General features: G+C 51.3%; 1 protein-coding gene across 4 annotated transcripts in view; it reads right to left on the reverse strand.

Annotated features, from left to right (window-relative positions):
- Window positions 1–12549, reverse strand: part of ZZEF1 (zinc finger ZZ-type and EF-hand domain containing 1) — a 101906-nt gene that overhangs the window by 47891 nt on the left and 41466 nt on the right. For 3 of the 4 annotated variants that reach the window (XM_064583084.1, XM_045890150.3, XM_064583085.1), the window contains 11 exons: window positions 11895–12064; window positions 10965–11098; window positions 8252–8322; window positions 7233–7347; window positions 4570–4729; window positions 3597–3718; window positions 3373–3495; window positions 2449–2615; window positions 2287–2368; window positions 1317–1518; window positions 260–408 (listed from right to left, as the gene is read on the reverse strand). In XM_064583084.1, the coding sequence (XP_064439154.1) occupies window positions 260–408; window positions 1317–1518; window positions 2287–2368; window positions 2449–2615; window positions 3373–3495; window positions 3597–3718; window positions 4570–4729; window positions 7233–7347; window positions 8252–8322; window positions 10965–11098; window positions 11895–12064 (1495 nt within the window). The remainder of the gene's footprint in view (window positions 1–259; window positions 409–1316; window positions 1519–2286; window positions 2369–2448; window positions 2616–3372; window positions 3496–3596; window positions 3719–4569; window positions 4730–7232; window positions 7348–8251; window positions 8323–10964; window positions 11099–11894; window positions 12065–12549) is intronic. The other variant, XM_045890151.3, reaches the window with a different exon arrangement.

The raw sequence follows: 12549 nt of genomic DNA on the forward strand, positions 1-12549 counted from the left end.
ACAGCTGACTCAGCGGCTGCTAGAAACACACTCAGCTGGCTTATTCAGCAACTGGGCCAGATCTCCTGAGCACCAACATGTCTCGCCGGCCCCTGGGGCGCTCGGTGTGGACACCACGTGAACAAGGGATGGCACCTGCCTTCAGGGCGCTAAGAGCTGAGTGGGGGTGAGGACGCAAACACAAGGGCTCGTGGTGGAAGCAGCAGCCATCAGCAAACGGACTCCATGCCAGGTGGAAAGACGCCGCAAGCGTAAATACCTCCTTACTATCCTGGTGTAGGGGAGTGGGCCAGCTCGCTGCTAATCCCAACTCTGGACTCAGCTGATGCCTGAAGACAGGTTTCCACAGCGGGGAGTTCAGGACCGACGCCATTTTTGCGGGAGGCACTGCCATGTCACTTCCAAACTCTGGAAAGAGAAGAAGGCTTGTGAGAGCCCTGTGTCTTCCCCGCGACACTGAAGCGTCTGTGGGCAATCTGAGGACGTGCAGGGGACCCACCCCCATTTCCCAGCACACCAGCACACACCCTGGATGCACCCCCACCACAAGGGTGCCCTAAGGCGCTGCCCTTCCGTGGGACAGCCTCGGTCACGGGCACTTCTGCAATTCCTGTCAGTGCAGGAGATGAAGCGAGGTGAGGACCACCGCCAGGGAACAACCGGAGACCGGGCACAAGTGTTTAGTGGGGGAAATGTTCGCAATTTGTAAACTTAAGTTTGTAAAAAAAAAAAAAAACAAGAAGAATTAAATACCCACCCACATGTGTTTATGAACGGACATAAAAAAAGACTAGATGGGAATACATTAAAATATTAGTAAGAGTTCATTCTGGGTGTTAGCACTAGGAACGGCTTTTCTCCTCGATCTTTCTCCATTACGCAACTTCCATGATATTTTCCTTTTACATTCAGAAAAACTCAAGAAATGAAATAGAAACAAAACACAGTAGGAAGTTTTATTCTACAATTCTTGTTTCTTGGGTGCATTTAATAACTAAGTTGAAGAAATCACTTTAAGACAAAATCCACTTTCCTGTATTTAACATAAATAGTCACGTGGTTAAAGGATACTGGTAAATGTATTCCATTTCTGCCTTCCAAATTTCACTAACAAAATGAAGATGACCAAGGCCATCCTCCAGACAGGGCATCCTCAACACCCCCTGGGATGTGTTCCAAAGTCCACGCTGAGACACTTTACGGCCACGGCACCGAGCAGTCTATGCTGCGGTCTGGTGTGGTCTGCAGGCCCGCGAGGGCACCCTGTCCATACCTCCGCCCTGCCCTTGTGTGGAGCCGACGTGCGTGAGACTCACGGTGCGCAGACTTGAGCGCCATGCACTGGGCAGCGAGGCGTCCCATCAGCCGGGAAACGAGAAGTTGTAAGTCCAGCGCCCAGGACACGGCCACGTCGGGCAGGCCATAGGCGGTGACGGTGAACCTGTAGCCCCACTCGTTGTTACTGCTGTCAGAGTGAAAGAGGAACTGCAGCCGAGGGCCGGCCTTAAAGGTCACTTTCTAGAGACAAGCACAGAAGCCATGAGGTCCTTCAGGAGCAAGCATGCTCTTCAAGACTCAGGAACTCTAAATCTAACATCGGTCTGCATTCTCACCATCCCACCTCACCACACCCACCCAGGGGACTGAAGGAGAAACAGAAAAGGGAGCGGCTGAAATGCAAAATCCACGACTGCACCGTGTGAAGAAGCAACATTGGCAGTTTTCTAAACCTCGGACGCCCATCTGCCCACTCCTTGCTCATCCAGAAATGGTGCTCGTGCTCCCCACTGAGACCACCAGAGAGCACGCCAATGGCGGGAAGCAGTGCTTCACCCCCCGCCCCACCCCCCACCGTGCCCCCGAGACCAGTGGGCAAGCCTCCAGCGGGCACTCCCGGCTTTCACCACATGCTCTGCGCCTTCCTGGACCCCAACGCCCCACTCACACCAGACAATGTGACAGAAACCAGGGGTGGGCAAACTGTGCTGTAAAGAACCAGACAGTAAGTCATTAGACCTCCTGGGCTGTCCGGTCTCTGCTGAGACCACTCAAGTCGGCCTCTGCAGTGCACCAGCAGCTAGAAACGACCCATCAACCGACGGGCAGGCTAGGTGCTGAAGTAACTTTATCTACAAAACAGGTGGCCGGCTGTCACTGCCAACTCCGACATGAGCCCTTCCTTTTACAGAAGTGCGAGGGAAATGCTTCCCTTCCAGACCCCCAAGGGCTGACAAAGGAGGGAGTTGGTGCAGAAGCGCGCATGTCACTTCTGGGAGCACCACTCACCTTGGGCCACTTCTCGGTGCCAACTTTGGTGTCATAGCGTGTTTTTCCACCTCTAGCGTCGGTAAATTCCAGATAATCATACCTGGGAAGGCATAATCTCCATTACTCTCCTGCTCTCATTTTAACCCACTACTGCTTAGGAAAAGACCACAGGAGTCTTACCTTTTCTCAGTCTCACACCGCTCGTCAAATTCCACCTCAAAGTAGGTTGCCCCCGGGCTCACGAAGACAGACACCTCGTGGCAATTGTTTTCATAGTTGTGGGCAGACTCTTTTGTCCAGGTATGTAAGACCACGGGACATTCCTGCTGCCAAGTCTCCGCATCGAGCTGCACAAACAAACGAGTCAAGAAAGCAAGCTTCGGTCACTCTGTGTCCTGCCACATCTGTGTTAGCGCCCCAGACGGACGGCCAGGACACCAGACGCAGATGACCACACAAGCTAAAGTAATCCCGGTGTTCCACCTGCATACACAGGTCAGTGTGCATCTAGCCCTCAGCAGAGGACCCGTGACTCTAGCTTCTGTTTTCTGGCCCGACAGAGCTATTTCTTGCAATTCACTACTCGCATGAATTTCCAGTGGGAAAAACACTGAATTTGGGACCTTGGCAAATCTAAGCCCGTCCTCCCTTCTCTCTCCATTTTCAGTCTTTGCTTTTTCACCTTTAAAATAGGCTTTATAATATATGCCCTTTCTGTTCCCACAGAGTTGTTTTGAGACTCAAAGAAGGTAGTGAAAATCGCTGTGTCCTGTGAGGTTAAATAGGGAGAAAATTCTGTTAAATACCAAACCTTCTAATCTGCCTTTCAACATGCAGTCTCCCTTCTAGACTTTAATCTCATTCTTCGCTTACGTGGTTTTATACAACTTCACGTGCTGTGAAAGGAGACTGACCTACATACGACTTCCTTTCCAAGGCTGACCACACCAGGTCAAGGTGGGCTGCCATTCATGCTTGCTGGCAAGCCACTGCTAAAACATGGGGGGTGGTCTTCGGGGGCAACCTCAACGGTAGGGGCCACTCAGCACTGTCATCGCTCCCAAGAGGGGATGCGGCGCGGGCTCCGACGTCCACTCTGGTTACCTTACTCGGCGCTCCTTCCGCGTCAGCACAGAGCTGCCTCAACAGTTCTGTTAGCGTACTGAACTCTCTCAGGAGCGTGCAGTGAGAAATGTCTAAAGTGCAGAAGTCCAGCAGAAAGATGACCTGAAGGAAGATTAACGAAGCACTTAGCACCCACCTCAGACTCTGCCTGGGGCTGCGGGTCACCACCCTCCCCCTCTGCAAAGGCCATCACGGTGTCTTACCAGCTGACGAGCTGCCATCGAAAACACTGAATCACACAATTTTTCTACAATGGTTTTTCCACTGTACTGTGACAAGAGGGATTCCAAAATCGTTCTCATGCTTGCCAGAAACTGTCCCACATCTACCAAAACATAAAGGCGGTAATTAGTATTGTGTGCGGTAGACACGTCACTTGCTTGGTCGTCACAAAGGACAAAGCTGGCGAGGGTCACAGGTACGGTGGCAAGAATCCCACATCGGAAAGACCACTAGGGGTCATGTGTATGTTTTCCTCAGGGAGGAAAAGCAGTGCAAATCTCAGGGAAGGATCGCTTTTAAAGGGAGTGATTTTTTCTGTCTTCGCTACTTTGGGATGAGGGGGAATCATCGATCGGCTGAGCAGCCCAGGGGCCAGGCTGAAGTCTCCCTCTGCTCACAACGGGCCCGTCTTCAGTGGGCCACCCCGCGGTCCGAGCCGCAGGCGCCAGCACTCGACCCCGTCAGCAGTCCTGTCACACTGCTGGGACTCAATCTTCCACGTGCGCATCTCTCAGAACCTGTGGAAGGTCACGTCATTTTCTGCGGGTTTATGGGACACGAACAGGAGGATTTGGGGGGTCTGCAGAGACCACAGCAGTGGTCACATATGCCTTAGACTTTAAAAGGTCAAGACTTTCTTGTTTGGGTAACTCAGTTAAAGCCCGGATGACCGGCTCTGCTGAAGACTGTGGCGTCACCTCAGAGTGCTGCACGACGTAGGACTCCACGGTGAAAACTCCGAGGCATACCGCCACATTCAGAACACTCGGGGCAAAAAGACGTGCTACAGAGCCCTATTTTAAGAAAAAACAACAACCCAGAGACAGACCTAACTTGTAACTTAGAAGAGAAAACCCTCTGTGGAACTCCACACACGAGGCACTAAAGAAGACTATCAAAGCCCAAACAGCTCTCTGTTCTGGTGGGTTTGGGACTTCGGGGGCTGAAACTCACACTGGTCAATCAGGTCGGCGGCACCACCTCTGACTGCGGAGTCCGTGCTCTTCAGCTGCAGGTAGCACCAGGAGAGCAGGCTGCCCTGGACGGCCCAGAACAGGGAGAACAGCACAGAGCCAGTCTCTCCGTGGGCCCCCGTGAGCACCAGCAGTCCACACTACAAGAAGCAGACGGAGAAAACGTTCACGACAAGAGCAGAACACAGAACACAGGCATGGGCATTCTCGGACAGCAACCGTCACCGGCTAAGAAAGAGCTTTCCGTGTTTCAAACGTGACCGAGGGAAACGGCAGGTGAAAGCTCCTCTCTCACCCTCCAGCTTTCCAGAGGCTTCCCAGATGGCTTTTACTGCAAGCATCCTCCCCTTCTGCCCCTTAGGGGTCTTATTGCACCAGCAACCCCCTCTCTCTTACGCCTGCAAACCTCCTTCCTCTCGGGCCCCTTCCCCTGAGCCTTCAACCACACCTATCCCCACCTGAAAAGTCATTTTCCGCCCTTCTGTGGCTCCCCAGCCATCAGCTTTGTTCTCACCTGACCCCTAGGGGTAAATTTTTGCACAAAAGAACCACAAGATACGTTCCTACCGTGATTTCCATGTAATTGCCCCCACCTGGAAACAACCCAATTGCCCCTCCAAAGTAAAACGGATACACGGTGGCAGGTTCACAGGGGAATACCGCGCACCACCAACAACAAACCGACTGCGGCACGCACGTCCGCACGGACGAGCCTTGAAAACGCCACGGACTGGAAGACTGTGCACCACGTGACCAGGCCAAACAAGCCTGCTGCGCAGGAAAAGCCAGAGAGAAAAGACCGACGTACACCTCACAAGGGCAGCTGCCTCCGGGGAGGAAGGCACGTGGTGTGGTGGGCAGGGGACTTCAAGAGCTCGCGGACTGCTCTGTACCTGCACTCTCTGGAACGGGAGCTCCGCTGGACAAAGCTGCCTGCAGCCGCTCTGTGCCACTGTCCCGCCTCTCCTGCCTCACCACTCACCCACACCGGGCCCCGAAGGCACCGGCTACCACCTGAGAACAAAGCCTCACCACTTAACCGTAACGTCAGTGGCTCTCCCGAGCACTGAACGTCTTGGAACTCTCTCCTCCCTGGGCTTCCGCCTCCAGGGACTCCTTGCTGCCACTCCTGCCTTTCTGGTGAGACGTCCCCCAGACGCCCACGGGTGAGGAGGGGGCACCGCAGTCGCAGCTTCAACTCTCAGCTGTTCGTCACTGGCTGCAAAATTTCCAGCACTGACTCAGCTCCTGAGTATCCTGGAGCTCCTGCCACCTCAAGTCCTCCCAGAGCCATAAAGTCAGCGTGCCCACAGCCATTCTCCTCGTCAAATACTGCCTCTCCCCATCTTGTCCCTGGCCTTTCGCACATGTGTGAGCGCGACGGTGGCAGAAATAAAGACAGATGGGAGTGAGGCATGGCTAACAGGGCTCAGAGCAAATACTGATGAGCAGGAGACTGGAGCAGGAGTTTCCAGGAAGACAGAGATGGGCCAGACAGTCTGGGAAGGAGACAGAAAGAAGGTAGCCAGAGAGAACATGAATGTCACAGCAGTGAGAGAGGACACAGGCTTCCAGTGGGACAGAGACGACCCTGGACCGAAAGTCATACTAGGTCTGCACAGCGGCCAGCCCACGGGGTGACCCTGGCAAACGAGAACCTGGCACTCTCGAAGCTGTCTCCCTAAGAGCAATGCAGCCAGGAATGCGTGAAATTGTGGCTCTAGCAGCAACCTGAAAACGGCAAAGCACTGACAGGAAAAAAAAAGGAAAAGACTCAGACACTCAAGTTCAGACACAGAAGAAGTTATCGTCAAGTCACCGTCAGTCACTCCACGCCTCAAGCGTGTGGTCTGGCCTGGCCCACTGTCACCCCCCCCCCCAACCCGGTCCATGTTCTGTCCAGAGAGCAGGCCTTGGTGCCCTAGTCACGGGGTTCTGTCCCGTCAGAGTCCCAGGGGTGTGCGGTGGAACACAGACTCAAAATCCTGTCCGAGAGGTTCTAAACCAGGAGCCTGGGGTGGGACCCAGAAACCCAAATTTCTGTCCAAATACACCAGGTGATTCTGATCCACCTGACACATGGACTACATCTTGAGAGACAGAATCCTTCATGTTAAAAAATAAAGTAAAAATTTGAAAATATTAGCACAGACAAAAGACACTATCTTTTCAGACTCGATTAGCCTGTGGGTTTACTAAGTAATCTTAAATTTTAAAAAAGCTAAAACAGTTTTCCACAGAACTCACAGCACAGACACAGGCCTAAGTGCTGGGCTCGCCAACCTGCACCCCAGGGGATGTGGCAAAGACCCCTTCCTCCTTCCCAGAGGAATGAACGTGTCCACACGTTTACGGCTCGCTGACTAGCAGGGGACTGGCCCCAGGAGTGGGTGATCAGGAGCCATGGCAGACCGTTGAGAGTTGCTGCCCACCTGGAAGGGCCACAGGGACAAAGCTACATCACACTGTGGCTAACAAACAGGGGCGGCGCCCGCTATTGCTGGATCAGGAGGTGAAGGGAGCGAGGCTAACGGGGGCAGTGCCCGCGATCGCTGGATTAGGAGGCGAAGGGAGTGAGGCTAACGGGGGCGGTGCCCGCGATCGCTGGCTCACGGGGTGAAGAGCGCAGCGGCCGCCAGTTACCTCTCGAGCAGCGACGGACAGGAGGGTGCTCATGACCGCCAGCACTTCGCTGCTGTTCATGTCGGCCAGGTCACCTTTCTCAGGCAAGAGCAGAAGGCCACCCGGATCCTTATCACTGAAAGGACACAAATCTGTCACGACTCCTTGTTTCAGGCAGGGCATGCTCATGCTTTTGTCTTAAAAGTTTCCAAAAAAGAACCCAGCAAGATTTCAGTGCCAGTTCTATGGGTTGTGGAGGAGACTGGGTCAGGAAAAGGTCCAGGTCCCAGCTGAGTCTGGGCCACTGTCTGTCCCCCATGTCCTTAGTAAGCTCAGGCCTGTAAACCCTCAAGTCCTTAGAAGAGACTCTGAGAAGTCAATCTGATGACTACATCACCTTGACTGCCAAGAAGAAATACACCTAATCTCACGCTGGCTAATTTGACAATCCAGGCTGAACATTCAAACGCTCCCCACATGAGCTCTGAGGCTCTTTCATCGCCCCTGATCCTCGAGTCCAGACCCATTTTAGAGACCTCCAAGTCTGCTCTCGCACTAGGTACAGCCTGACGTGCAGACAGGAGCTTGGGCTATTTGTTCCCTCCCTTCTTCGAGAGCCTACACCTCTGGTAACGCAGCCTACAGGCCCATTAGCTGCTCTGCTAGCCAAAGCATGTAAAAATCTCAAGTCATCCCCTCCCAGCACACTTCCTTTGCTGAACTACCATTCTGTGCTTCTGGGTTTTCAGACTTGAGTACAGGACACCAAGCTCCTCTGGCTTCAGTTTGGGTCTTCAAGTATCACTTAGAAGCCGAAGTGCTCCAAGAGCTCCTCAGCGGGTCCTATTCGAAACGCTCTCATGGGGACTGGGCCTTAGATTAAACTCCTGGCAAGATCAGTACTCCACCACTGCTGTAGTCATTCCTGCGACCGGCGGCATCTCCCTCTAGAAAGCTGGCTGAGCAGAGGGGACGGCTAGCTAAAGAAAACTTTGCAAAGATGTGAAATATTACAGGGCCGAAAAGCACCGTAAACTTACCTAAAATACGTGCACAGTGAACGGAAAGTGAGCTGCAGGGACTGCTTGTGCTCCTGCTCGGTGACATTCTTCTAGAAAACAACGGAGTGCACAATCAGAACACCCCTTCCACGACATTCCGGAGCCTGGGGCAGCATGACAGGCCACTGGCCACTGTTCCCAAGCGTGAGGAAAGCTGGGGTTGGCCCACGCTTCACGGCACCCAACTGGGACTGGCTTGGTGCTCGGCGGGGGCAGGACCACCCGCCTAAACAAAAGACAGCAGGTTTACTTGGGTTCACTGCTAAAGTTCCCACGTCCAAGCTTTCCTGCAGGAAATCTTGATACGAATGTTTAGGAGGATGTGTACTTTTCATCACTGGGCACAACATCGCAAGAGGAAAGGGCAGGAACAGTGCCCTTCTTGTGAGTTTTCTCTTGGTTTTTAAATAGGACCTAAGCTTTCCCAACATAAGCCAGAGCAACCTGTAGTGACAGTTACAGGGATCACATCTCCTGACGAGGCTCCTGGGCTACTTTAGGGGCACTTTCCTAATTCAAGAAACGTACCAAACATTGGCTGTTAGGCAAGGCGCAGAAGAGGATTTCCAGAGTATTTGAGGCCCAGGGCCCCGCCCGGCACAGGAGGAGGGGAGACACAAGATATGCCGTTCAAGTCATCAGCATGAGCAGGGAAAATATAACCCTACCACCGCTGTCAGCAGGGACCGGCAAAGGGAAAGTGACGGGGCTGGTAACAGATAGCAATGCCATTCGAGAGCTCATATGTCCTTTTCCATTCTTCCGTATGGAACACGTGCTAGCAAAACAAATCACTGCTTAGCGGCCTGGTAAACGCTTCTGGTAAACAAGCAAGATGGGAGTCCCGCCCACAGTCCAGTGGATCAGGCCAGCGGATGCTTCCAAGGTCATGACTCTGTGTGAAAACGGATCCTTCAGGCTGACGTGCAAATTTTGCAGAGAGCTGAAAACAACCGAAGATCCTTCCCCCTCTCTGAAACCATCCGCAGTCACTTGGCCCCAGCACGAGTCTCCTCTACACGCATCTGCGGTTTTTTCTTGTGGCAGGTGTCCCCAGCTGGACTGTAGTCCTCTGGCACCAGAGACCACATTTTATGATTTGCTTCCCTCCTTTCTTTCTATGCATCCCACAGAGACTTTATTACATTTGCTAATTAGCTGCCGCATTTAGAAATGCTTTTTTTAAATGCCGGATCTAGTTTTCATCAAACTCCTATCAGTAATTCTACTACTTGCTTGTCTACGGACAATAAAAAACAATCTATAACCATATCACCTATAAAGTATTATTTATTTTATCCTTTCCAATTATCATGTTTAAAATTTCTCTTCCTTGTCCTACCGCACTGGCCAGACCCTCTAACACGACCTCCCGGAGTAGCAGCGGCCAATAAGCATCCTTGTCTTCCTCCTCATTTTGAGAAGGTTGCTTCTAGGATCCACCATCCAGCATATTATTTGTTAAAAGTCTGGGGCACACCCCCTCCTCCAGATTGAGGGAGTTCCTTTCTGCTTTGAGTTTGCTAATGGTTTTATAGTTTTAATCATCAAAATTTAATCCTACTTAAATGTTTTCTGTATTTATTGAAATAACTTTTTCCTCTGACTTCATTTACTAATTTTCTAATGTTAAACCAGCCTTGTATTCCTAGGGTAAATCCAACTCAGTCAGGACTTTGTATTTTACTAGACCGGTTTACTAATATTTTGCTAGGCTTTTCTTACAATGTTTACAAGTAAGACTGGCCTGTAATTTTTGCTTCCTTGTCACCCTTTATTTATGTTTCCCTGTGTTGTACCATCACTGGAACACTGGGAACTCTGAAGCTCCCTGACCTAGATGTTTTCGGTGTGGCTTACAGAGAGAAATTCTTTTTAAGATTTTAATAATTTGAGAAAGAGAAAGCACACGCCTATGCATGTGCGATGGAGGGGGATGGGCCAGGAGAGGGACAAGCAGACTCCGTGCTGAGCACAGAGCCCGACCAGAGAGAGAAACTTTTGTTCTGTCTTACATTATCATTAATATCTTTCTCCATATATCACAGTCATTTTCACACAGAAATACTGCCTTCAGAATTAAAAATCTGGATCTCTGTACAGGATATTCCACTTGGTAACATAATGCTTATAAATACTGAAAGCATTTTTCACCCACCACTCCTAATGTCTGAGTGACAAGAAGGGGTCTGCGAAGGCTGCATTCCGTTACAGATATAATCTGAGATATTTATGAAATAATACCGGGGGAAGGGCAGGGAGACAGTGGATGAGGCAGATCACAGATGAAACAAGATTCGCCCGAGTTTACAACTGCCAAATCTACATGATGGGTACATATGGGGCAGGAGGTATTCTATTTACTCTAGTCTTGTATTTGTTTTATATTTCCCCATAATAAAAAGTGAAAATGTTAAAAAGAATGCTTGGTTGCAGGCAAATCATGAAGATGACGGGGAGACCATACTCCCCCTTTGTAAGACTAGGGGCTACGATCTGCCATCCCCTCCTTAAGGGCGGTGCTGGGTCCTCGGGCGTCTGTGTCTCACACCGAACTCTGCATACAGAGTGTTAAGTACACATCTGGAAAACTGAAACTGAGGAGATAGTCAGAGAAAACAGAGACTAATAAATGAATGTCATCCCACCAGACTTCAGGAATGGAGCCCATCCTTCTGACGTGAATGATTACCATCATGGCGAAGAGATGGCTGCGCCGGGTCTGTCGGTCAGGAAAGAAGACAACAGCCCCATTGAGAAGGGTATTCCTGACTTCTTGTTTTAATGTTTCCATGGGCGCAGAGTCTCCATCCACCCTGTCCACCACTGAGGAAAACGAACAATGGAATCAGCTTTAGCATTTCCCATCCACTCACTCACAACATATGTATCCGCTTTTACTAGCCCATAAACTCACTGCTCCCCGTCGTGCAGTGAAAGCCTCTACGGCCAAGGCGGTATAAGGAAACAACACTGAACCAACATAAGCACTATATGTACCAGTTTTCATTTCATTACTTCCTTCTGAGCCGCAACTGGGCAAAGCCTTAAAAGTAACTTCACGTGTTCGTGTGTTTTATTCCCCGTGTATCATTACCTCTCTCCCCTCCCTCCCGTCCCAGTGTCTTCTCTACAGTAAGGACTGAAGAATGTGACAGTCACCACTCTCCCTGTGACACATCTGTGCTCAGAAACCAGGAGGAAGAGGTGCTGACAAGAGAACAAATCCTGAAGTCAAAATAACAATTCAAAAGGAGATCCAAGGAAACACTCATTTTCCCACGCAGTGATCCCTCTCCTGAGCCTGCATGATCGTAGGATCCCTGTTCTTACAGCAAGAGGCCTGGCAGGCTACCAGCACAGGGTCATATTCAAGAAAAGCCCAGGGGCGCCTGGGTGCCTCAGTCGGTTAAGCGTCTGCCTTTGGCTCAGGTCATGATCCCGGGGTCCTGGGATCGAGTCCCGCGTCGGGCTCCCGGCTCAGCGGGAAGCCTGCTTCTCCCTCTCCCTCTGCCCCTCGCCCCCCTTCTGCTCTCCTGCTCTCTCTCTGCGTAAAATAGACAAATCCTTTTTACAAAAATAAAGAATAAAATACAAAAATAAAGACAAGCCCAATGCCTACCGTCGCATAAGTGTGTGTGGAGCTCCTTGGCGGCCCCTGCCCCTCCCGGGCTCTGCCGGGGAGCCTTTGCCCCCCCTGAAGCGGCCGGCCCGTCTCTCTGCAGCACTGAGAAGCAGCTCTGCAGGAGCCGCAGAAGCAGGGTTTGGGCGCAGAGGCACTCCTCCCTCGGGCTACGGAAAGACAACGAGTATCAGAGAGCACGACGGCAGGCTGCTTTGACCCTCCAAAGCCAACAGCTGTCTAAAAAGGACTCTCGTCTACACAGCAGGCTCAGTGTGTAGGAGGCCAAAGAGAGGAAGAGAGGCAGAATGAAAAGAACATCGTACTGGGCAGAGTCTGAAAACACAGACCCTGCCTGAGTCTGCCCACAGTGGGGCAAGGACACACGTTTCCGATCCTGTTTCTTCATCTATAAAACGAGGGCGCTACCACAGTGCTTGACCTGCTTTCCCCACCAGGTTGTGATGAGAATCAGACGACAAAATGTTTGCAGCAACATTGCCCGGAGTACGTTACGGAAACGTGAGATGTTATCTTCAATAATAACCAGTTCTCTCAAACGAGAACAATATAAACTAGTGAGAAGTCAAAACATCTTACAAGGAAAAAAGGTCTATTTGGAATGTAAAACTTAGTGTTTTCCATTTTGTTTATA

This window comes from Mirounga angustirostris, unplaced genomic scaffold (assembly GCF_029215605.1).
Source record: "Mirounga angustirostris isolate CCGP_5_RB_7025 unplaced genomic scaffold, mMirAng1.0.hap1 SCAF_17, whole genome shotgun sequence".
Taxonomy (NCBI): Eukaryota; Metazoa; Chordata; class Mammalia; order Carnivora; family Phocidae; genus Mirounga; species Mirounga angustirostris.